Raw genomic sequence first — 26,399 nt, 5'->3', positions numbered from 1 at the left:
TTGTGGCTAGAGTGTGTGCCCGGAGAGTGGGAGGTTGGGGGTGTGATCCCTGGACACATCATACCAAAAGATGTTAAAAGATGGTACTTGTTGTTACCCTGTCTGGCGCTCGGCATTAAGAGGATAAAACAAGAACTGGTCAGCTCGAAGTCAGTATCCTGTGTCTGATTTGTTTGTTTGTTGTTTAACGCTGCACTCAGCAATATTCTACCTATATGACGGCGGTTTGTAAATAATCAAATCTGGACCAGACAATCCAGTAATTGATATCATTAGCATCGATCCACGCATTTGGGACAAGATGACATGCATCAACCAAGTCAGCGAACCTGACCTCCCGATCCCATCAGTCGCCACTTACAACAAGCAGAGTCACCTTTGACAGCAAGCATGGGTTGCTGAAGACCTATTCTAACCTGGATCTTCACGGGTCTGAGTGGGGTATTCATGTTAAATTGTGGTACGGTATCACAGTGGGGTAGCATTGTAAAACTGGCATTAATCCGGACTAGTACAAGCAGCCACACACACATGTGCATGCATGTCGTTACATAAGTGAAATAATCTTGATCGCGATGTTAAACCACCTTTCACCTCACCTCACCAACAATCTCACCCTAACTAAACGCTGTCAACCGTGTACACTGTCCCACAACTATAGCCTGTTCACCAGTCTTCATTACATTATTTATACATTATTTAAGGTGGATGATCTGAAGTGTTGTGTGACCCCTGGAGTTAGATGAGCCTATTTCTGTGAGCTGATGTAACAGATTTCGTGTGACAGATACCTGGGAAGCTGATGGGCTGCTGTGATGAGCTGCTTGTGGATGCTGCCACACACCATGGTGTGAATGATGTTACTGTGTGACAGGCTGGTGTTGTGTGGATGCTGCCACACACCATGGTGTGAAGGATGTTACTGTGTGACAGGCTGGTGTTGTGTGGATGCTGCCACACACCATGGTGTGAATGATGTTACTGTGTGACAGGCTGGTGTTGTGTGGATGCTGCCACACACCATGGTGTGAATGATGTTACTGTGTGACAGGCTGGTGGGCCGCTGTGATGAGCTGCTTGTGGATGCTGCCACACACCGTGGTGTGAATGATGTTACTGTGTGACAGGCTGGTGTTGTGTGGATGCTGCCACACACCGTGGTGTGAATGATGTTACTGTGTGACAGGCTGGTGTTGTGTGAATGATGTTACTGTGTGACAGGCTGGTGTTGTGTGGATGCTGCCACACACCATGGTGTGAATGATGTTACTGTGTGACAGGCTGGTGTTGTGTGGATGCTGCCACACACCGTGGTGTGAATGATGTTACTGTGTGACAGGCTGGTGTTGTGTGGATGCTGCCACACACCGTGGTGTGAATGATGTTACTGTGTGACAGGCTGGTGTTGTGTGAATGATGTTTTGTGTGACAGGCTGGTGTTGTGTGAATGATGTTACTGTGTGACAGGCTGGTGTTGTGTGGATGCTGCCACACACCGTGGTGTGAATGATGTTACTGTGTGACAGGCTGGTGTTGTGTGGATGCTGCCACACACCATGGTGTGAATGATGTTACTGTGTGACAGGCTGGTGTTGTGTGAATGATGTTACTGTGTGACAGGCTGGTGTTGTGTGGATGCTGCCAAACACCATGGTGTGAATGATGTTACTGTGTGACAGGCTGGTGTTGTGTGGATGCTGCCACACACCATGGTGTGAATGATGTTACTGTGTGACAGGCTGGTGTTGTGTGGATGCTGCCACACACCATGGTGTGAATGATGTTACTGTGTGACAGGCTGGTGTTGTGTGGATGCTGCCACACACCATGGTGTGAATGATGTTACTGTGTGACAGGCTGGTGTTGTGTGGATGCTGCCACACACCGTGGTGTGAATGATGTTACTGTGTGACAGGCTGGTGTTGTGTGGATGCTGCCACACACCATGGTGTGAATGATGTTACTGTGTGACAGGCTGGTGTTGTGTGGATGCTGCCACACACCGTGGTGTGAATGATGTTACTGTGTGACAGGCTGGTGTTGTGTGGATGCTGCCAAACACCATGGTGTGAATGATGTTACTGTGTGACAGGCTGGTGTTGTGTGAATGATGTTACTGTGTGACAGGCTGGTGTTGTGTGGATGCTGCCACACACCATGGTGTGAATGATGTTACTGTGTGACAGGCTGGTGTTGTGTGGATGCTGCCACACACCGTGGTGTGAATGATGTTACTGTGTGACAGGCTGGTGTTGTGTGGATGCTGCCACACACCGTGGTGTGAATGATGTTACTGTGTGACAGGCTGGTGTTGTGTGGATGCTGCCAAACACCATGGTGTGAATGATGTTACTGTGTGACAGGCTGGTGTTGTGTGAATGATGTTACTGTGTGACAGGCTGGTGTTGTGTGGATGCTGCCACACACCATGGTGTGAATGATGTTACTGTGTGACAGGCTGGTGTTGTGTGGATGCTGCCACACACCGTGGTGTGAATGATGTTACCGTGTGACAGGCTGGTGTTGTGTGGATGCTGCCACACACCGTGGTGTGAATGATGTTACTGTGTGACAGGCTGGTGTTGTGTGGATGCTGCCAAACACCATGGTGTGAATGATGTTACTGTGTGACAGGCTGGTGTTGTGTGAATGATGTTACTGTGTGACAGGCTGGTGTTGTGTGGATGCTGCCACACACCATGGTGTGAATGATGTTACTGTGTGACAGGCTGGTGTTGTGTGGATGCTGCCACACACCGTGGTGTGAATGATGTTACTGTGTGACAGGCTGGTGTTGTGTGGATGCTGCCACACACCGTGGTGTGAATGATGTTACTGTGTGACAGGCTGGTGTTGTGTGGATGCTGCCACACACCGTGGTGTGAATGATGTTACTGTGTGACAGGCTGGTGTTGTGTGGATGCTGCCACACACCATGGTGTGAATGATGTTACTGTGTGACAGGCTGGTGTTGTGTGGATGCTGCCACACACCATGGTGTGAATGATGTTACTGTGTGACAGGCTGGTGTTGTGTGGATGCTGCCACACACCATGGTGTGAATGATGTTACTGTGTGACAGGCTGGTGTTGTGTGGATGCTGCCACACACCGTGGTGTGAATGATGTTACTGTGTGACAGGCTGGTGTTGTGTGGATGCTGCCACACACCATGGTGTGAATGATGTTACTGTGTGACAGGCTGGTGTTGTGTGGATGCTGCCACACACCGTGGTGTGAATGATGTTACTGTGTGACAGGCTGGTGTTGTGTGGATGCTGCCAAACACCATGGTGTGAATGATGTTACTGTGTGACAGGCTGGTGTTGTGTGAATGATGTTACTGTGTGACAGGCGTGTGTTGTGTGGATGCTGCCACACACCATGGTGTGAATGATGTTACTGTGTGACAGGCTGGTGTTGTGTGGATGATGTTACTGTGTGACAGGCTGGTGTTGTGTGGATGCTGCCACACACCATGGTGTGAAGGATGTTACTGTGTGACAGGCTGGTGTTGTGTGGATGCTGCCACACACCATGGTGTGAATGATGTTACTGTGTGACAGGCTGGTGTTGTGTGGATGCTGCCACACACCATGGTGTGAATGATGTTACTGTGTGACAGGCTGGTGTTGTGTGAATGATGTTACTGTGTGACAGGCTGGTGTTGTGTGGATGATGTTACTGTGTGACAGGCTGGTGTTGTGTGGATGATGTTACTGTGTGACAGGCTGGCGTGTGTGAATGATGTTACTGTGTGACAGGCTGGTGTTGTGTGGATGCTGCCACACACCATGGTGTGAATGATGTTACTGTGTGACAGGATGGTGTTGTGGCTTCAGTGATAGAATGACATAGAACAAAACTGGATTCCCATTCACAAAGTATGTCATCCGTCTGGGTGTATCCTGGTGTCTTTGCTAACAAGGGTCTGTAATATGCACAAGAACATAAGGACTGTCATATCAATATTCAGGCTAAGTGCTGGGTGCTCTTCAAGTAATTCATTGTCTGCTTACTGGAGCGTTGCGTTTATAGGGTGAATATGGTAATAGATATGAGGCAAATCTCCCTCGAGAACATCATTCTTATTCATTTTCAAGTGTTTAGTTTGATATTGGTTAAACTACAACAGTTATATTATACGAAATATTAAAAACAATGTGGCAATATTCATAAACAACATTTGTTCCTAACCTATAGCAGAAATCCCTTCTATATTGCAAACACAAAATGGACACAATTAACATTAACATGTTCAAAAAGGTTCATTGCAACAATTTTCATAAATGGATTAAATATACTACATTAATCTTCAAGATTGAAATATTCCAAGCCCATCTGTACTGAAACTCAGTTTTCAATCTACACAGAATACACACATCATTCAATAAAAGGGCCTTTGCTGTCAGTAGCACTTCATGAGCTATCATGGAGCAGAATCGCAATCAAGAGATTTTGGAGGCATAATGTTTAGAAGTTGTGGCAGCTAGTGCTGGTTTAGCCTGGCGCCCTGATATATACGAAACAAGATCAGAAGTTACAACCACTGCCTGGACATATTGGGGGCAATGGATGATAGAAAGAATTGGATTTGGAAGATGACCAAATTACTAGTTTGTATCATGAATTATATCACTGTAGAGGACATGCATTGGCAAATATTATATACAATCCACTTAGTGCTCCAGAGGTATGGAGTGATGACATGCATGGATATGTGGCCGTCCCAACAGTCTCAGACCATCTCTGTGGTGTTGTGGCTAGAGTGTGTGCCCGGAGAGTGGGAGGTTGGGGGTGTGATCCCTGGACACATCATACCAAAAGATGTTAAAAGATGGTACTTGTTGTTACCCTGTCTGGCGCTCGGCATTAAGAGGATAAAACAAGAACTGGTCAGCTCGAAGTCAGTATCCTGTGTCTGATTTGTTTGTTTGTTGTTTAACGCTGCACTCAGCAATATTCTACCTATATGACGGCGGTTTGTAAATAATCAAATCTGGACCAGACAATCCAGTAATTGATATCATTAGCATCGATCCACGCATTTGGGACAAGATGACATGCATCAACCAAGTCAGCGAACCTGACCTCCCGATCCCATCAGTCGCCACTTACAACAAGCAGAGTCACCTTTGACAGCAAGCATGGGTTGCTGAAGACCTATTCTAACCTGGATCTTCACGGGTCTGAGTGGGGTATTCATGTTAAATTGTGGTACGGTATCACAGTGGGGTAGCATTGTAAAACTGGCATTAATCCGGACTAGTACAAGCAGCCACACACACATGTGCATGCATGTCGTTACATAAGTGAAATAATCTTGATCGCGATGTTAAACCACCTTTCACCTCACCTCACCAACAATCTCACCCTAACTAAACGCTGTCAACCGTGTACACTGTCCCACAACTATAGCCTGTTCACCAGTCTTCATTACATTATTTATACATTATTTAAGGTGGATGATCTGAAGTGTTGTGTGACCCCTGGAGTTAGATGAGCCTATTTCTGTGAGCTGATGTAACAGATTTCGTGTGACAGATACCTGGGAAGCTGATGGGCTGCTGTGATGAGCTGCTTGTGGATGCTGCCACACACCATGGTGTGAATGATGTTACTGTGTGACAGGCTGGTGTTGTGTGGATGCTGCCACACACCATGGTGTGAATGATGTTACTGTGTGACAGGCTGGTGTTGTGTGGATGCTGCCACACACCATGGTGTGAATGATGTTACTGTGTGACAGGCTGGTGTTGTGTGGATGCTGCCACACACCATGGTGTGAATGATGTTACTGTGTGACAGGCTGGTGGGCCGCTGTGATGAGCTGCTTGTGGATGCTGCCACACACCGTGGTGTGAATGATGTTACTGTGTGACAGGCTGGTGTTGTGTGGATGCTGCCACACACCGTGGTGTGAATGATGTTACTGTGTGACAGGCTGGTGTTGTGTGAATGATGTTACTGTGTGACAGGCTGGTGTTGTGTGGATGCTGCCACACACCATGGTGTGAATGATGTTACTGTGTGACAGGCTGGTGTTGTGTGGATGCTGCCACACACCGTGGTGTGAATGATGTTACTGTGTGACAGGCTGGTGTTGTGTGGATGCTGCCACACACCGTGGTGTGAATGATGTTACTGTGTGACAGGCTGGTGTTGTGTGAATGATGTTTTGTGTGACAGGCTGGTGTTGTGTGAATGATGTTACTGTGTGACAGGCTGGTGTTGTGTGGATGCTGCCACACACCGTGGTGTGAATGATGTTACTGTGTGACAGGCTGGTGTTGTGTGGATGCTGCCACACACCATGGTGTGAATGATGTTACTGTGTGACAGGCTGGTGTTGTGTGAATGATGTTACTGTGTGACAGGCTGGTGTTGTGTGGATGCTGCCAAACACCATGGTGTGAATGATGTTACTGTGTGACAGGCTGGTGTTGTGTGGATGCTGCCACACACCATGGTGTGAATGATGTTACTGTGTGACAGGCTGGTGTTGTGTGGATGCTGCCACACACCATGGTGTGAATGATGTTACTGTGTGACAGGCTGGTGTTGTGTGGATGCTGCCACACACCATGGTGTGAATGATGTTACTGTGTGACAGGCTGGTGTTGTGTGGATGCTGCCACACACCGTGGTGTGAATGATGTTACTGTGTGACAGGCTGGTGTTGTGTGGATGCTGCCACACACCATGGTGTGAATGATGTTACTGTGTGACAGGCTGGTGTTGTGTGGATGCTGCCACACACCGTGGTGTGAATGATGTTACTGTGTGACAGGCTGGTGTTGTGTGGATGCTGCCAAACACCATGGTGTGAATGATGTTACTGTGTGACAGGCTGGTGTTGTGTGAATGATGTTACTGTGTGACAGGCTGGTGTTGTGTGGATGCTGCCACACACCATGGTGTGAATGATGTTACTGTGTGACAGGCTGGTGTTGTGTGGATGCTGCCACACACCGTGGTGTGAATGATGTTACTGTGTGACAGGCTGGTGTTGTGTGGATGCTGCCACACACCATGGTGTGAATGATGTTACTGTGTGACAGGCTGGTGTTGTGTGGATGCTGCCAAACACCATGGTGTGAATGATGTTACTGTGTGACAGGCTGGTGTTGTGTGAATGATGTTACTGTGTGACAGGCTGGTGTTGTGTGGATGCTGCCACACACCATGGTGTGAATGATGTTACTGTGTGACAGGCTGGTGTTGTGTGGATGCTGCCACACACCGTGGTGTGAATGATGTTACCGTGTGACAGGCTGGTGTTGTGTGGATGCTGCCACACACCGTGGTGTGAATGATGTTACTGTGTGACAGGCTGGTGTTGTGTGGATGCTGCCAAACACCATGGTGTGAATGATGTTACTGTGTGACAGGCTGGTGTTGTGTGAATGATGTTACTGTGTGACAGGCTGGTGTTGTGTGGATGCTGCCACACACCATGGTGTGAATGATGTTACTGTGTGACAGGCTGGTGTTGTGTGGATGCTGCCACACACCGTGGTGTGAATGATGTTACTGTGTGACAGGCTGGTGTTGTGTGGATGCTGCCACACACCGTGGTGTGAATGATGTTACTGTGTGACAGGCTGGTGTTGTGTGGATGCTGCCACACACCGTGGTGTGAATGATGTTACTGTGTGACAGGCTGGTGTTGTGTGGATGCTGCCACACACCATGGTGTGAATGATGTTACTGTGTGACAGGCTGGTGTTGTGTGGATGCTGCCACACACCATGGTGTGAATGATGTTACTGTGTGACAGGCTGGTGTTGTGTGGATGCTGCCACACACCATGGTGTGAATGATGTTACTGTGTGACAGGCTGGTGTTGTGTGGATGCTGCCACACACCGTGGTGTGAATGATGTTACTGTGTGACAGGCTGGTGTTGTGTGGATGCTGCCACACACCATGGTGTGAATGATGTTACTGTGTGACAGGCTGGTGTTGTGTGGATGCTGCCACACACCGTGGTGTGAATGATGTTACTGTGTGACAGGCTGGTGTTGTGTGGATGCTGCCAAACACCATGGTGTGAATGATGTTACTGTGTGACAGGCTGGTGTTGTGTGAATGATGTTACTGTGTGACAGGCGTGTGTTGTGTGGATGCTGCCACACACCATGGTGTGAATGATGTTACTGTGTGACAGGCTGGTGTTGTGTGGATGATGTTACTGTGTGACAGGCTGGTGTTGTGTGGATGCTGCCACACACCATGGTGTGAAGGATGTTACTGTGTGACAGGCTGGTGTTGTGTGGATGCTGCCACACACCATGGTGTGAATGATGTTACTGTGTGACAGGCTGGTGTTGTGTGGATGCTGCCACACACCATGGTGTGAATGATGTTACTGTGTGACAGGCTGGTGTTGTGTGAATGATGTTACTGTGTGACAGGCTGGTGTTGTGTGGATGATGTTACTGTGTGACAGGCTGGTGTTGTGTGGATGATGTTACTGTGTGACAGGCTGGCGTGTGTGAATGATGTTACTGTGTGACAGGCTGGTGTTGTGTGGATGCTGCCACACACCATGGTGTGAATGATGTTACTGTGTGACAGGATGGTGTTGTGGCTTCAGTGATAGAATGACATAGAACAAAACTGGATTCCCATTCACAAAGTATGTCATCCGTCTGGGTGTATCCTGGTGTCTTTGCTAACAAGGGTCTGTAATATGCACAAGAACATAAGGACTGTCATATCAATATTCAGGCTAAGTGCTGGGTGCTCTTCAAGTAATTCATTGTCTGCTTACTGGAGCGTTGCGTTTATAGGGTGAATATGGTAATAGATATGAGGCAAATCTCCCTCGAGAACATCATTCTTATTCATTTTCAAGTGTTTAGTTTGATATTGGTTAAACTACAACAGTTATATTATACGAAATATTAAAAACAATGTGGCAATATTCATAAACAACATTTGTTCCTAACCTATAGCAGAAATCCCTTCTATATTGCAAACACAAAATGGACACAATTAACATTAACATGTTCAAAAAGGTTCATTGCAACAATTTTCATAAATGGATTAAATATACTACATTAATCTTCAAGATTGAAATATTCCAAGCCCATCTGTACTGAAACTCAGTTTTCAATCTACACAGAATACACACATCATTCAATAAAAGGGCCTTTGCTGTCAGTAGCACTTCATGAGCTATCATGGAGCAGAATTGCAATCAAGAGATTTTGGAGGCATAATGTTTAGAAGTTGTGGCAGCTAGTGCTGGTTTAGCCTGGCGCCCTGATATATACGAAACAAGATCAGAAGTTACAACCACTGCCTGGACATATTGGGGGCAATGGATGATAGAAAGAATTGGATTTGGAAGATGACCAAATTACTAGTTTGTATCATGAATTATATCACTGTAGAGGACATGCATTGGCAAATATTATATACAATCCACTTAGTGCTCCAGAGGTATGGAGTGATGACATGCATGGATATGTGGCCGTCCCAACAGTCTCAGACCATCTCTGTGGTGTTGTGGCTAGAGTGTGTGCCCGGAGAGTGGGAGGTTGGGGGTGTGATCCCTGGACACATCATACCAAAAGATGTTAAAAGATGGTACTTGTTGTTACCCTGTCTGGCGCTCGGCATTAAGAGGATAAAACAAGAACTGGTCAGCTCGAAGTCAGTATCCTGTGTCTGATTTGTTTGTTTGTTGTTTAACGCTGCACTCAGCAATATTCTACCTATATGACGGCGGTTTGTAAATAATCAAATCTGGACCAGACAATCCAGTAATTGATATCATTAGCATCGATCCACGCATTTGGGACAAGATGACATGCATCAACCAAGTCAGCGAACCTGACCTCCCGATCCCATCAGTCGCCACTTACAACAAGCAGAGTCACCTTTGACAGCAAGCATGGGTTGCTGAAGACCTATTCTAACCTGGATCTTCACGGGTCTGAGTGGGGTATTCATGTTAAATTGTGGTACGGTATCACAGTGGGGTAGCATTGTAAAACTGGCATTAATCCGGACTAGTACAAGCAGCCACACACACATGTGCATGCATGTCGTTACATAAGTGAAATAATCTTGATCGCGATGTTAAACCACCTTTCACCTCACCTCACCAACAATCTCACCCTAACTAAACGCTGTCAACCGTGTACACTGTCCCACAACTATAGCCTGTTCACCAGTCTTCATTACATTATTTATACATTATTTAAGGTGGATGATCTGAAGTGTTGTGTGACCCCTGGAGTTAGATGAGCCTATTTCTGTGAGCTGATGTAACAGATTTCGTGTGACAGATACCTGGGAAGCTGATGGGCTGCTGTGATGAGCTGCTTGTGGATGCTGCCACACACCATGGTGTGAATGATGTTACTGTGTGACAGGCTGGTGTTGTGTGGATGCTGCCACACACCATGGTGTGAAGGATGTTACTGTGTGACAGGCTGGTGTTGTGTGGATGCTGCCACACACCATGGTGTGAATGATGTTACTGTGTGACAGGCTGGTGTTGTGTGGATGCTGCCACACACCATGGTGTGAATGATGTTACTGTGTGACAGGCTGGTGTTGTGTGGATGCTGCCACACACCATGGTGTGAATGATGTTACTGTGTGACAGGCTGGTGTTGTGTGGATGCTGCCACACACCATGGTGTGAATGATGTTACTGTGTGACAGGCTGGTGTTGTGTGGATGCTGCCACACACCATGGTGTGAATGATGTTACTGTGTGACAGGCTGGTGTTGTGTGGATGCTGCCACACACCATGGTGTGAAGGATGTTACTGTGTGACAGGCTGGTGTTGTGTGGATGCTGCCACACACCATGGTGTGAATGATGTTACTGTGTGACAGGCTGGTGTTGTGTGGATGCTGCCACACACCATGGTGTGAATGATGTTACTGTGTGACAGGATGGTGTTGTGTGGATGCTGCCACACACCGTGGTGTGAATGATGTTACTGTGTGACACACTGGTGTTGTGTGGATGCTGCCACACACCATGGTGTGAATGATGTTACTGTGTGACAGGCTGGTGTTGTGGCGTCAGTGATAGAATGACATAGAACAAAACTGGGTTCCCATTGACAAAGTATGTCATCCATCTGGGTGTACCCTGGTGTGTTCGCTAACAAGGGTCTGTTATATGCACAAGAACATAAGGACTGTCATTTCAATATTCAGGCTAAGTGCTGGGTGCTCTTCAAGTAATTCATTGTCTGCTTACTGGAGCGTTGCGTTTATAGGGTGAATATGGTAATAGATATGAGGCAAATCTCCCTCGAGAACATCATTCTTATTCATTTTCAAGTGTTTAGTTTGATATTGGTTAAACTACAACAGTTATATTATACAAAATATTAAAAACAATGTGGCAATATTCATAAACAACATTTGTTCCTAACCTATAGCAGAAATCCCTTCTATATTACAAACACAAATGGACACAATTAACATTAACATGTTCAAAAAGGTTCATTGTAACAATTGTCATAAATGGATTAAATATACTCCATTAATCTTCAAGATTGAAATATTCCAAGCTGATCTGTAAAGAAACTCAGTTTTCAATCTACACAGAATACACACATTATTCAATAAAAGGGCCTTTGCTGTCAGTAGCACTTCATGAGCTATCATGGAGCAGAATCGCAATCAAGAGATTTTGGAGGCATAATGTTTAGAAGTTGTGGCAGCTAGTACTCATTTAGCCTCTCGCCCTGATATTTACAAAACAAGATCAGAAGTTACAACCAGTGCCTGGACATATTAGGGGTGATGGATGATAGAAAGAATTGGCTTCGAAAGATGACCAAATTACTAGTCTGTATCATGAATTATATCACTGTAGAGGACATGCATTGGCAAATATTATATACAATCCACTTAGTGCTCCAGAGCTATGGAGTGATGACATGCATGGATACTGTCTGTCCCTACAGTCTCAGACCATCTCTGTGGTGTTGTGGCTAGAGTTTGTGCCCGGAGAGTGGGAAGGTGGGGGTGTGATCCCTGGACACTTCATACCAAAGATGTTAAAAGATGGTACTTGTTGTTACCCTGTCTGGCGCTTGGCATTAAGAGGATAAAACAAGAACTGGTCAGCTCGAAGTCAGTATCCTGTGTCTGATTTGTTTGTTTGTTGTTTAACGCTGCACTCAGCAATATTCTACCTATATGACGGCGATCTGTAAATAATCGAATCTGGACCAGACAATCCAGTAATTGATATCATTAGCATCGATCCATGCAATTGGGATACGATGACATGCATCAACCAAGTCAGCAAACCTGACCTCCCGATCCCATCAGTCGCCACTTACGACAAGCAGAGTCACCTTTGACAGCAAGCATGGGTTGCTGAAGACCTATTCTTACCCGGATCTTCACGGGTCTGAGTGGGGTATTCATGTTAAATTGTGGTACGGTATCTCAGTGGGGTAGCATTGTAAAACTGGCATTAATCCGGACTAGTACAAGCAGCCACACACACATGTGCATGCATGTCGTTACATAAGTGCAATAATCTTGATCACGATGTTAAACCCCATTTCACCTCCCCTCACCAACAGTCTCACCCTTACTAAAGTGTTTAGTTTGATATTGGTTAAACTTCAACAGTTATAGTATACCAAATATTAAAAAGATGGTGCCAATATTCATAAACAACATTTGTTCCTAACCTATAGCAGAAATCCCTTCTATATTACAAACACAAAATGGACACAATTAACATTAACATGTTCAAAAAGGTTCATTGCAACAAATGTCATAAATGGATTAAATATACTACATTAATCTTCAAAATGGAAATATTCCAAGCCCATCTGTACTGAAACTCAGTTTTCAATCTACACAGAATACACACATCATTCAATAAAAGGGCCTTTGCTGTCAGTAGCACTTCATGAGCTATCATGTAGCAGAATCGCAATCAAGAGATTTTGGAGGCATAATGTTTAGAAGTTGTGGCAGCTAGTGCTCATTTAGCCTGGCGCCCTGATATTTACAAAACAAGATCAGAAGTTACAACCTGTGCCTGGACATATTAGGGGTGATGGATGATAGAATGAATTGGCTTCGAAAGATGACCAAAGTAGGCACAATTTCTGGATAACAACTTCTTTATTTACTGTAAAGGCAATGTTTCGGTATAGATCTTTATATGGTTGCCAAACAAGTTCAAACACTGTGAAACATACATCACTATCGAATAACCATTTCTTGTTTGGTCATTTGTAGCCACCATCAAACATGGGTATATACCGGTACTTTCTTTGGCTTGGCACTTTATTGGCAATATTGTGTGTGCATGTGTGCGTGCATTGTTTTACTTCAAAGTTCATACGTTCAAGTCATCGGACAATAGAACTTTCAGAGAACTGACAGAATAAAAAGTCATTGACATATAGAATACAACAATCACAGAACTTGTGATATACGACAGTCACAGAACTCACATCATACAGAGCCATGATTGGTCAAAGTCCACCCCGCCCATCTCGCTGTTAGCAACGGTTCCTTGTATTGTCTTTGACAACAGAAGACCTGCAACACATCACATATTTTTTAACATTAATCAAGGACAACATCCATTTATGGTATATAGCTGTGGCAGATAGAAATGATGAATTAAGGGTCAGAATTAAGTTAGATTTTCACACGTTTGCAGACGTCATATAGCTGGAATATTGATGAGTGCTACGTTAAACTACAACAAACAAGCAAACAAACACAAGTCTGCAACTATGATCTGCTCCAAAGTTGCCATTTACCTAATATTAAAAGTGGTGGTTCAAACGGAAATGACACTGGTCCTTCCTGACTGTTACCACCCTTGGAATACCAGCCTTATGTTAATTTCAAACCCTTACCAACCAACCTCAATCATGCTGCTGTAATAAAATATGTAAGTCGTATTGTTAATTAACCCACCTGTATTAAGAGATGTTTATTAACCCACCTGTATGAAGAGTTGTTAATTAACCCACCTGTATTAAGAGATGTTTATTAACCCACCTGTATGAAGAGTTGTTAATTAACCCACCTGTATTAAGAGATGTTTATTAACCCACCTGTATGAAGAGTTGTTAATTAACCCACCTGTATTAAGAGATGTTTATTAACCCACTTGTATTAAAAGTTGTTAATTAACCCACCTGTATTAAGAGATGTTTATTAACCCACCTGTATTAAGAGTTGTTAATTAACCCACCTGTATTAAGAGTTGTTAATTAACCCACCTGTATTAAGAGATGTTTATTAACCCACCTGTATTAAGAGATGTTTATTAACCCACCTGTATTAAGAGATGTTAATTAACCCACCTGTACTAAGAGACTTTAGTTCACCCACCTGTATTAAGAGATGTTAATTAACCCACCTGTATTAAGGGATGTTTATTAACCCACCTGTATTAAGGGATGTTTATTAACCCACCTGTATTAAGAGATGTTAATTAACCCACCTGTATTAAGAGATGTTAATTAAGCCACCTGTATTAAGAGATGTTATTTAACCAACCTGTATTAAGAGATGTTAATTAACCCACCTGTATTAAGGGATGTTTATTAACCCACCTGTATTAAGGGATGTTTATTAACCCACCTGTATTAAGAGATGTTAATTAACCCACCTGTATTAAGAGACGTTAATTAACCCACCTGTATTAAGAGATGTTCATTAACCCACCTGTATTAAGAGACGTTAATTAACCCACCTGTATTAAGAGTTGTTAATTAACCCACCTGTATTAAGAGATGTTAATTAACCCACCTGAGTCACCTGTATTAAGAGATGTTAATTAACCCACCTGAGTCACCTGTATAAAGAGATGTTAATTAACCCACCTGTATTAAGAGATGTTAATTAACCCACCTGTATTAAGAGATGTTAATTAACCCACCTGAGTCAGCTGTATAAAGAGATGTTAATTAAGCCACCTGAGTCAGCTGTATAAAGAGATGTTAATTAACCCACCTGAGTCAGCTGTGTACAGAGATGCTTTAGCCTCTCCGATGTCGAACTCTGGATTGTCCTGGTTTTTGATGACGCGGTTGAGCATGATGTTGACAATTTCCTGCATCCCTGTCTCATGGAGGTCCAGCAGGAGAGTTGCATCCTTCAGGTAACTCTCCACGTCCCGCGACGCCCGCACTTCAGCCGAGAAATCTTTCACAGGAAGCGCCTAAAGAGAGAAGGTTGCAGACTTGGTAGTGAGTGTGTGATTATCAGTGACATTGTGGCTATGTCACAGTGTAAGTAATCAACCTTCGGCCATGACATCCTGAGCATAGATCCACGCAATTGACCACCCGATCCTGTTAGTCGCCTCTTACAAAAAGCATAGTCGACTTTTACGGCAAACATGGGTTGCTGAAGACCTATTCTGACCTGGATCAATAATGATACTGTTCATGTGAATAGCAACTTTGGGGTACACAGACAACCTGCACAAAGTGATCTTTGAACAACAACCATTGTAAGTCTGTGTGTGAGGGTACAAGTTACAATAGTCTTGGTGCTGAGAGAAGTTTCTTCAAGTAGACTCCGGTTTATACGATCTGTTGTTGCTGTGTAAACTGAGACATTGTCTCCATGCAATTAGGGTCGTCCTTAACTAGAAACATCAACAAATTGAGTTACAGCTGCCAATATGCTGGAGTCCCCATTGATGGAGTTTGCAATACCTGTAGAAGAGACACTCTTCAATAACCCAGGGAACTACATTTTGATCTAAGATCCTGGACCTTTCATCACCATTGCTTAGCTTCAGAAGTGATATCACCACTTCCATCAGTCATCTAATACATAAAACAGAATTCATCTCGTCCAATGGATTTCAATGTCTGTAATTTGAATGAGGCTCCACACAAAGCTATGGTGGTGTTTGGGACCAGGGTGTTTATTATAACAAATATGGAACAATGGATAATCGAGGATGATCTGAGCCAGACTTGTTCAGTTAATGTTCACATATGTAACCTAAACAACCGTGTATTTTTTATCATTATTTTATATTAAAAATTTTTTTATTTCCAACTCACCTCAAATTTAGTATGCAGCAAGCTCACATCCTCCCCATCTGAAACAGTCAAAGAAATCCATGACAACAAGGATATTGTCATTGCTCCTCATGCACAGTGTTTATACATCCATGTGCATCAGCAACGAGGAACATGTTTTCTGGCCAGACAGGTTACATTACATGTACTTACAAGAAGCTGCACAGCATGCTTCACAGGGGCAGGCTTCCACGGATGTTTGTAATTTAGTATTAGTAGGGAGTCTGGTTCTTCATTATATGTTTCTCATAATTTTGGCTGAAGTAAAACTCACTCATCCACCCAAGAACCCACCCACTCACTCACTCACTCACTCACTCACTCACTCACTCACCCACCCACCCAAAAACCCACCCACCCACTCACTCACTCACTCACCCAGCTACAGACCCACCAACTCACTCACTCAGTCACCCACAGACCCACCCACCCACCCACTCACTCACTCACTCACTCACCAACTCACTCACTCACTCACTCACTCACTCACTCACCCACCCACCCAAAAACCCACCCACCCACTCACTCACTCACCCACCCACCCACTCACTCACTCACTCACTCACTCAGTCACCCACAGACCCACCCACTCACTCACTCACCCACTCACTCACTCACTCACTCACTCACTCACTCAGGCATCTACTTCAATGTTCAGTTGTGCAACAATGACCTACTTTTAATGAGAAGGTGATGGTGGTGTCCATTGTGTGAGGTCTCCGGTTGGATGTTACAGATAACAACACCATCATCTGTAGTTACAGTGTTATACATAGTGTCTCCCAACAATGTCCTACATGGGAATACTCCTGTGTTATCCCACAACACTCTACTCAAGCTTCACTGGGTCATTCTGTCATATAACGTCCTGATTCAATAGACAATGTGTCACAGCCAGAATATAGTCTTCAATACAGCACAATAAGTACTTCAGTAAGCCATGGTCCTAATCGCCAGAAAGCTCAAAGTAATCCTGAGCAGTAGATCCTTGAACCCGACTAAGCCTGTGCCAGCGTAGGACAATATGTTCAGCAGAAAATATCAACCATCACATCACATGGCATGAAACCCTTGATAATTATCTTGGAGAGATTCATTAAAATGGGCACTGGTATGCCACCTGTCATCTTTCATAACATATCACACTTCATCTCACATTCCATATTGTCTATCAGGTTCACAATATTTCAATATCAGCCATGTTACTTTCCATCTAAAAACTGTAATCAAACTTGGGTGTTATTCATAAAGCATGTCTGCACACGTAGATCAGACACTGGCCATCACGGCTCTGTCGTTTCACACAAAACCCAAGCTGTACATCTTTCAGGAATTTGTCAAATTATCCAGTCACACAATAAACTTGAAACCTGCAGAAATAATCACAAATGGTAATTCCTTGAAGTGCCTGATGCCCTGCATATTAGCAGACATCAGCGCCTTGATCTTCTACCAGAGAGGGTCTTATGTCAGCCCTGATTGATGACCCGGAGAAGTGTTGTAAGTTGTAATGAAGCCGTCAGTTGTAACACAGTCTTCATTATTCTGAACATGTTCAACATGATCGTTTCTCCTCCACCCTGTCTTAACTCCTAGTGAGAGACAACATCCTGTCTGAGACGACTGCAACCTTACCTGCACTTCTGGCAAGAAGACGAGCGGTTAATCTTTGATTTGGCATTTCTGTATCACAGTGACCTTTGGTAAATGTCAGCACTGTGTGTCATGTGCATGATACGAGGCAACAGGAGGTAGGAACATTATGTGTTCATGGCTGCAATGCCTGACCTGCATTGCCAGGGCAACAGTCTGGTCCAATGAACCCTCAGGTTCAGAATATGGTCAGGTGGTCAGTCATGAATAACAAATCAGCCTAAGCAATGGGATTAGCCAGAAGCCAAATCCTCATGCATGACTAGTGGAAAGTTGTCAATGGTTACTGTACTTCTATAGCAGGAGAACTGTACGGTGTAACCAGCCTGGAAGGGCCTGTATCCCTGTAACCCCGTACTTCCTGTATTTAAACTTGACTGTTGCTGGTACTAGCTAGTGACATGTCTCGCATGTATCGCATGTATCACATGTATCACCTGTACCACCTGTATCACCTGTATCACCTGTACCACCTGTTGGACCCTCTTCTGTTCAACCTCTGCCGACATTTGTATTGTTAATATAAAGCTCCTTTAGTAATCCATGAATGAGAGATCACATAAAACAGTTCATTGTATCCCATGTTAATACTCTTCATCAACAATATTAACTGTATTGAACTGTCTGACATAATAACAACAACAACAACAACAACAACAGTTGTTCCTGTCCACATCTGGATGCTGTATCTAGGGACGTGTGTATAACTGAGATATTGCTACTCCACATTAGTATGGTAATTATTAAATGAAGTATACATCATAACTGGGAGCTAGCAGACAGACCATCTGGCCAGCATGTAATTCTGTAGTTACACATGTTGCTCTAAAAACTCCTCTATACCTGACTACGGATGTTCCTCAATATAACTCCTCTATGCCTGACTACGGATGTTCCTCAATATAACTCCTCTATACCCGACTATGGATGTTCCTCAATATATCTCCTCTATACCCGACTATGGATGTTCCTCAATATAACTCCTCTATACCCGACTATGGATGTTCCTCAATATAACTCCTCTATACCCGACTATGGATGTTCCTCAATATATCTCCTCTATACCTGACTATGGATGTTCCTCAATATAACTCCTCTATACCCGATTATGGATGTTCCTCAATATAACTCCTCTATACCCGACTATGGATGTTCCTCAATATAACTCCTCTATACCCGACTATGGATGTTCCTCAATATAACTCCTCTATACCCGACTATGGATGTTCCTCAATATATCTCCTCTATACCCGACTATGGATGTTTCTCAATATAACTCCTCTATACCCGACTATGGATGTTCCTCAATATAACTCCTCTATACCCGACTATGGATGTTCATCAATATAACTCCTCTATACCCGACTATGGATGTTCCTCAATATATCTCCTCTATGCCCGACTATGGATGTTCCTCAATATAACTCCTCTATACCCGACTATGGATGTTCCTCAATATATCTCCTCTATACCCGACTATGGATGTTTCTCAATATAACTCCTCTATACCCGACTATGGATGTTCCTAATTATAACTCCTCTATACCCGACTATGGATGTTCCTCAATATATCTCCTCTATGCCCGACTATGGATGTTCCTCAATATAACTCCTCTATACCCGACTATGGATGTTCCTAAATGTAACTCCTCTCTACCTGACTATGGATGTTCCTCAATGTTACTCCTCTCTACTTGACTATGGATGTTCCTCAATATAACTCCTCTATATCCTACTAAGGATGTTCCTCAATATAACTCCTCTATACCCGACTATGGATGTTCCTCAATACAACTCCTATATATGTGACTATGGATGTTCCTCAATGTAACTCCTCTATGCCTGACTATGGATGTTCCTCAATGTAACTCCTCTATACCTGACTACGGATGTTCCTCAATATATCTCCTATATACGTGACTATGGATGTTCCTCAATATATCTCCTATATACGTGGCTATGGATGTTCCTCAATATATCTCCGATATACCTGACTATGGATGTTCCTCAATATATCTCCTATATACCCGACTATGGATGTTCCTCAATATATCTCCGATATACCTGAAAATGGATGTTGTTCAATATATCTCCTATATATGTGACTATGGATGTTCCTCAATATATCTCCGATATACCTGAAAATGGATGTTCTTCAATATATCTCCTATATATGTGACTATGGATGTTCCTCAATATATCTCCTATATACCTGGCTTTGGGTGTTCCTCAATATATCTCCTCTATACCCGACTATGGATGTTCCTCAATATATCTCCTATATACCTGGCTTTGGGTGTTCCTCAATATATCTCCTATATACCTGGCTTTGGGTGTTCCTCAATATATCTCCTCTATACCCGACTATGGATATTTCTCAATATAACTCCTCTATACCCGACTATGGATGTTCCTCAATATAACTCCTCTATACCCGACTATGGATGTTCCTCAATATAACTCCTCTATACCCGACTATGGATGTTCATCAATATATCTCCTCTATGCCCGACTATGGATGTTCCTCAATATAACTCCTCTATACCCGACTATGGATGTTCCTCAATATATCTCCTCTATACCCGACTATGGATGTTCCTCAATATAACTCCTCTATACCCGACTATGGATGTTCCTCAATATAACTCCTCTATACCCGACTATGGATGTTCCTCAATATAACTCCTCTATACCCGATTATGGATGTTCCTCAATATAACTCCTCTATACCCGACTATGGATGTTCCTCAATATAACTCCTCTATACCCGACTATGGATGTTCCTAAATGTAACTCCTCTCTACCTGACTATGGATGTTCCTCAATGTAACTCCTCTCTACTTGACTATGGATGTTCCTCAATATAACTCCTCTATATCCTACTAAGGATGTTCCTCAATATAACTCCTCTATACCCGACTATGGATGTTCCTCAATACAACTCCTATATATGTGACTATGGATGTTCCTCAATGTAACTCCTCTATGCCTGACTATGGATGTTCCTCAATGTAACTCCTCTATACCTGACTACGGATGTTCCTCAATATATCTCCTATATACGTGACTATGGATGTTCCTCAATATATCTCCTATATACGTGGCTATGGATGTTCCTCAATATATCTCCGATATACCTGACTATGGATGTTCCTCAATATATCTCCTATATACCCGACTACAGATGTTCCTCAATATATCTCCTATATATGTGACTATGGATGTTCCTCAATATATCTCCGATATACCTGAAAATGGATGTTCTTCAATATATCTCCTATATATGTGACTATGGATGTTCCTCAATATATCTCCTATATACCTGGCTTTGGGTGTTCCTCAATATATCTCCCATATACTTGACTATGGATGTTCCTCAATATATCTCCTATATACCTGGCTTTGGGTGTTCCTCAATATATCTCCTATATACCTGGCTTTGGGTGTTCCTCAATATATCTCCCATATACATGACTATGGATGTTCTTCAATATATCCCCTATATATGTGACTATGGATGTTCCTCAATATATCTCCCATATACCTGACTATGGATGTTCCTCAATATATCCCCTCTACACCTGACTTTAGGTCTTCTATAGAGCTGATATATATCTAACTATGGATCTTCAATAACAATCTTGTAAACATTGCTGTCACCTGTGATATTTCAGAAGGTTTGACCCTCCTCTGTCAAACCTCTGACAACATTTGCATTGTTAATATAAAGCTCCTTTAAGTAACCCATGAATTAGAATGTTCTAAGAGATGACATAAAACAGTTCATTGTAGCCCATGTTTATAATTTTCATTAACAATAACAATTGTTTCCACTCAAATTACCCAGAATTAACTATATTTAGTTGTCTAATATTTAACTATAATCACATTTCTATTTAGAAATACATGCAGAATTAGTGAGGTGTACTATGGGTGCATATATATCTAAGTTGCATGTTTTACAACTTGATACACCAATCTATAACTGTCAATCAAAAGAACTCCTATATACCTGACTGTCAATCAAGAGAACTCCTATATACCTGACTGTCAATCAAGAGAACTCCTATATACCTGACTGTCAATCAAGAGAACTCCTATATACCTGACTGTCAATCAAGAGAACTCCTATATACCTGACTGTCAATCAAGAGAACTCCCACATACCTGACTGTCAATCAAGAGAACTCCTATATACCTGACTGTCAATCAAGAGAACTCCTATATACCTGACTGTCAATCATGAGAACTCCTATATACCTGACTGTCAATCAAGAGAACTCCTATATACCTGACTGTCAATCAAGAGAACTCCTATATACCTGACTGTCAATCAAGAGATCTCCTATATACCTGACTGTCAATCAAGAGATCTCCTATATACCTGACTGTCAATCAAAAGAACTCCTTTATACCTGACTGTCAATCAAGAGAACTCCCATATACCTGACTGTCAATCAAGAGAACTCCTATATACCTGACTGTCAATCAAGAGAACTCCTATATACCTGACTGTCAATCAAGAGATCTCCTATATACCTGACTGTCAATCAAGAGATCTCCTATATACCTGACTGTCAATCAAAAGAACTCCTTTATACCTGACTGTCAATCAAGAGAACTCCCATATACCTGACTGTCAATCAAGAGAACTCCTATATACCTGACTGTCAATCAAGAGAACTCCTATATACCTGACTGTCAATCAAGAGAATTCCTATATACCTGACTGTCAATCAAGAGAACTCCTATATACCTGACTGTCAATCAAGAGAACTCCTATATACCTGACTGTCAATCAAGAGAACTCCCACATACCTGACTGTCAATCAAGAGAACTCCTATATACCTGACTGTCAATCAAGAGAACTCCTTTATACCTGACTGTCAATCAAGAGAACTCCCACATACCTGACTGTCAATCAAGAGAACTCCTATATACCTGACTGTCAATCAAGAGAACTCCTATATACCTGACTGTCAATCAAGAGAACTCCTATATACCTGACTGTCAATCAAGAGATCTTCTGTATACCTGACTGTCAATCAAGAGAACTCCTATATACCTGACTGTCAATCAAGAGAACTCCTGTACACCCGACTACGGCTGTTCAGAACACATTGCACTACTAAGATTTTTTTCTTGTTCCTTATATATGGCTCTCAAACGTCAGGTCAAAGATATGTGATATGGCATTATACAACGGCTGCCTATTAAAATAATTTAGACTAAGAGGTCATTAGTAATGAACATGTCAAGTCAATTAAAATCGTGTAGGTATCTTTATTTTGGGTTGATCACACCTGAGAATTTTGCTTTTTGAGTATATACTATTTTGGGTCACAATTGTTGTACAGGACGATGATGGCCGGTCACAATATGGTCCCATCTGTCGTCTACATATTGACCTGCACCATCTGCCAGGGCCAGATGGGGAACCCAGTCTATGACCCTCCTGCTGTAACCCCACGTACAGCCCTGCAGAGCCACTGTGAGATGAGGACTTGACTCCTGTGCTGCTTTATAGATTACGATCACTCAATCACTACGAAAAACTTGATCGTAACTATTGACAGAAAGCTGAAGAAAATATTTTATAAATATTCCATACTCTTCCTTTAAATTCATAATTTGTATATTGTGAATTTATTTTCTAAAAAATACACAGAAAATGACAGTATGTGAAATAAGATGGTGTAATTAAGAATAAATTATGGAAAATGAGAAATAAATATAAAAAAACACACAAAATAATGAAAAGAAAAGAAAAAATATACAAGACAAAGTGAGTGTAAATACAGAAAAAACCCTGACATGCAAACTATCCACATGTTTCATACATGTACTTACATAAATTGCCTGGACCATTTTCGAGTAATTTATCCATCACTAATCCTGGAAATTTTCTTTTCAGTACAACACTTTTTCACTTATTCCTGATCTGCTGAGAGCAAGATGTTCTCGCTTCCTCGTTTGTTTAGGAATCAATGGCCATCGCAGCCTGACACAGGGCTAGGTAGGTGGTGGATAACAGACGTATCTCACACACACATGTGACATTCGTGTGGCTAGTGGTGTGGACGAGGGTCTCCGGGGATCCAGCCTGTGTTTGAGGCTCTTATAGAGGCTCTTATAGAGGCTCTTATAGGTGCTCCATGCTTTCACAGACCTCTGGCCTGTCTCCTATACAGGTCCTATCACGTGGACACAGCTATATGGTCGATCAGCACCAGTTGACAGGCAATGTCTCATTGATGTCAACTCACTCATAAGCAAACTTGATCTTCGAGACTGTGGACTATTTGACTGAGAGTTTCAAGAAGGAGTTTCAATCATAATTGACTTTCAGACAGGTTCTAGTATTTACTTCACTTTACATCTCAAGTCAGGCAAAGATGTGTTTATGTACTACAATGTTAATCTTGAACAGAAGGATAAGGTTATTATTTTAACTTACTTGTTTAAACATTATGTAAGTATTTATGGAATATATATATTCTTAAGTACCTTTGTACAGTAATAGAATTTAATAATCAAATGCACAAAGTGTTCAATGTATGGGTTCAGCTGTTGATGGTGAGAATATTGATCCATGAAGCAAATTTTATTTTTCCACACCTTTATATTCCCTTCCACTTGATTTCTCCAGTGTGCAAAATGCTATATTTTGACCAACAAGGCTTGATCTGAGAATCCCTCTATGTCAGTTAATGTGAAATGTTGAACAAGTATTTGAAGAATCAGCAGGGAGCATTCACTCCAGGGGCCATAAACACTCTTCAGGTGACACCCATGATCATTACACCACCACTCAAACACACCACCCTCCACACATACATATCTCCCTGCACAGTGTGAGTGGGTGGGCAGGGGGGGCAAGCAAGCGGGCGGGCAGGTGGGCGGGCGATCAGGCAGGTGGGCGGACGATCAGGCAGGTGGGCGGGCGATCAGGCAGGTGGGCGGACGATCAGGCAGGTGGGCGGGCGATCAGGCAGGTGGGCGGGCGGGCAGGTGGGCGGGCGATCAGGCAGGTGGGCGGACGAGCAAGCGAGCGGGTTTGGCTGGTTGGTTGGTTGGTTGGTTGGGTGAGTGAGTGAGTGAGTGAGTGAGTGAGTGAGTGAGTGAGTGAGTGAGTGAGTGAGTGAGTGAGTGAGTGAGTGAGTGAGTGAGTGAGTGAGTGAGTGAGTGAGTTGGTGAGTGAGTGAGTGAGTGAGTGAGTGAGTGAGTGAGTTAGTGAGTGAGTGAGTGAGTGAGTGAGTGAGTGAGTTGGTGAGTGAGTGAGTGAGTGAGTGAGTGAGTGAATGAGTGTGAGTGAGTGAGTGAGTGAGTGAGTGAGACCCACCAACAAGGACTGGTTTGCTCAAAGTCAGTATACTGTGTTTGAGGGTGGTATCCATGTTAAATTGTTTCGTGGTACCTCAGTGGGCTAGCACCACTATAACACAGGCATACCGGTAAGTTTGGACTAGTACAAGCAGACATACACACTGACACACACAGACACACAGACACATCGTTACATTAGTGCACTAAACTTGAACGCAGCTACCTCACTAGTGAAAGCTCAACTTGCTGCACTGGCTACAGCCATCAGCGCTGTTTATCTTTACGTTTCATTACAGACCCGCTTCCTGTTACATTAATTCAATTTCAGTGCAAAGGGATTTTTTTAGTTAGAACATCGGTATGTCAACTTTCTTTTCGATTTCGATTGCTGTGTATTAATAGCTGTTTCTCCCCCAAAGCAATAAGAGCATACAAATTGCATTTCTCAAGTGTTTTCTGTTTTCTCGAAACTACTGTAGAATTTAGATGAAATTCTGACAATCATAATCAGGATAGTGGAACCTTGTCTATCCATACACCTCTCTGTGAAAAACGTATCTGAACAAATTATTGTCAGATTTCATACTTTGTATTTTTGTAGGCTTGGCATCGTCAGTTCAGTAAGTTCAAGGGTCAGGCTTTAAGGCTGAAATATTGCTGTGTCTCTCTACACAGTAACAGGCATTCGCCTTACTCCTGTTAAAAAATTGTTTGTTTGTTTGTTGTTTAACACTGGACTCAGCAATATTAAAGCTATATGACGGCGGTCTGTAAATAATTGAGTCTGTACCAGACAATCTAGTGGTTGACATCATGAGCATTGGTCCACGCAATTGGGATACTATGACATGCATCAACCAAGTCAGCGAGCCTGACCACCCGATCCCGTTAGTTGCCTCGTACAACAAGCATAGTTGCCTTTTACGGCGAGCATGGGTTGGTGAAGACCTATTGTGCCCCGGATCTTCACGGGGCTACACTCCTGTAAGAGGAAAGAATGTCCCCCAGAATGTTTCTGAAGAAATTTCACAAGAAATGACAGTGGGGTCAAGCAAGAATATAACCACAAGAGAGTGGAGTCAACCAAGAAAGTCACCAACAGAGAGTGGAGTCAACCAAGAATATCACCAACAGAGTGTGTCAACCAAGCAAGTCACCAACAGAGAGTGGAGTCAACCAAGAGAGCCACCAAAAGAGAGTGGAGTCAACCAAGAATATAACCAACAGAGAGTGGAGTCAACCAAGAAAGTCACCAACAGAGAGTGGAGTCAACCAAGAGAGCCACCAAAAGAGAATGGAGTCAACCAAGAGTATCACCAACAGAGAGTGGAGTCAACCAAGAATATAACCA

General features: G+C 43.1%; 1 protein-coding gene and 4 non-coding genes across 13 annotated transcripts in view; 4 read left to right on the top strand and 1 right to left on the bottom strand.

Moving 5' to 3' along the window:
- The window catches only part of LOC124115611 (solute carrier family 4 member 11-like), a 115,210-nt gene that overhangs the window by 38,839 nt on the left and 49,972 nt on the right, over positions 1–26,399 (bottom strand). For 7 of the 9 annotated variants that reach the window (XM_048399460.1, XM_048399455.1, XM_048399456.1 and 4 more), the window contains exons 3-5: positions 16,051–16,088; positions 14,984–15,191; positions 13,465–13,552 (exon numbers count right to left, since the gene is read on the bottom strand). In XM_048399460.1, the coding sequence (XP_048255417.1) occupies positions 13,465–13,552; positions 14,984–15,191; positions 16,051–16,088 (334 nt within the window). Of the gene's footprint in view, positions 1–13,464; positions 13,553–14,983; positions 15,192–16,050; positions 16,089–16,745; positions 17,711–23,572; positions 23,809–26,399 lie in introns of those variants that run through there. The other 2 variants (XM_048399463.1, XM_048399462.1) reach the window with 2 other exon arrangements.
- On the top strand, positions 4,391–4,515 carry LOC124119643. The gene has a single exon (XR_006858680.1). It is a non-coding gene; the product is annotated as a U11 spliceosomal RNA (small nuclear RNA).
- Positions 9,147–9,271, top strand: LOC125382248. Its single transcript, XR_007222461.1, has one exon. It is a non-coding gene; the product is annotated as a U11 spliceosomal RNA (small nuclear RNA).
- LOC124119645 lies at positions 11,603–11,727 on the top strand. Its single transcript, XR_006858682.1, has one exon. It is a non-coding gene; the product is annotated as a U11 spliceosomal RNA (small nuclear RNA).
- Positions 12,882–13,006, top strand: LOC124115615. Its single transcript, XR_006858002.2, has one exon. It is a non-coding gene; the product is annotated as a U11 spliceosomal RNA (small nuclear RNA).

The sequence above is a fragment of the Haliotis rufescens genome, unplaced genomic scaffold (genome assembly GCF_023055435.1).
Source record: "Haliotis rufescens isolate VD_foot unplaced genomic scaffold, xgHalRufe1.0.p SCAF_2, whole genome shotgun sequence".
NCBI lineage: Eukaryota > Metazoa > Mollusca > Gastropoda > Lepetellida > Haliotidae > Haliotis > Haliotis rufescens.
Note: the sequence above shows the minus strand (reverse complement) of the source record. Positions and strands in the feature narration are given on the sequence as shown.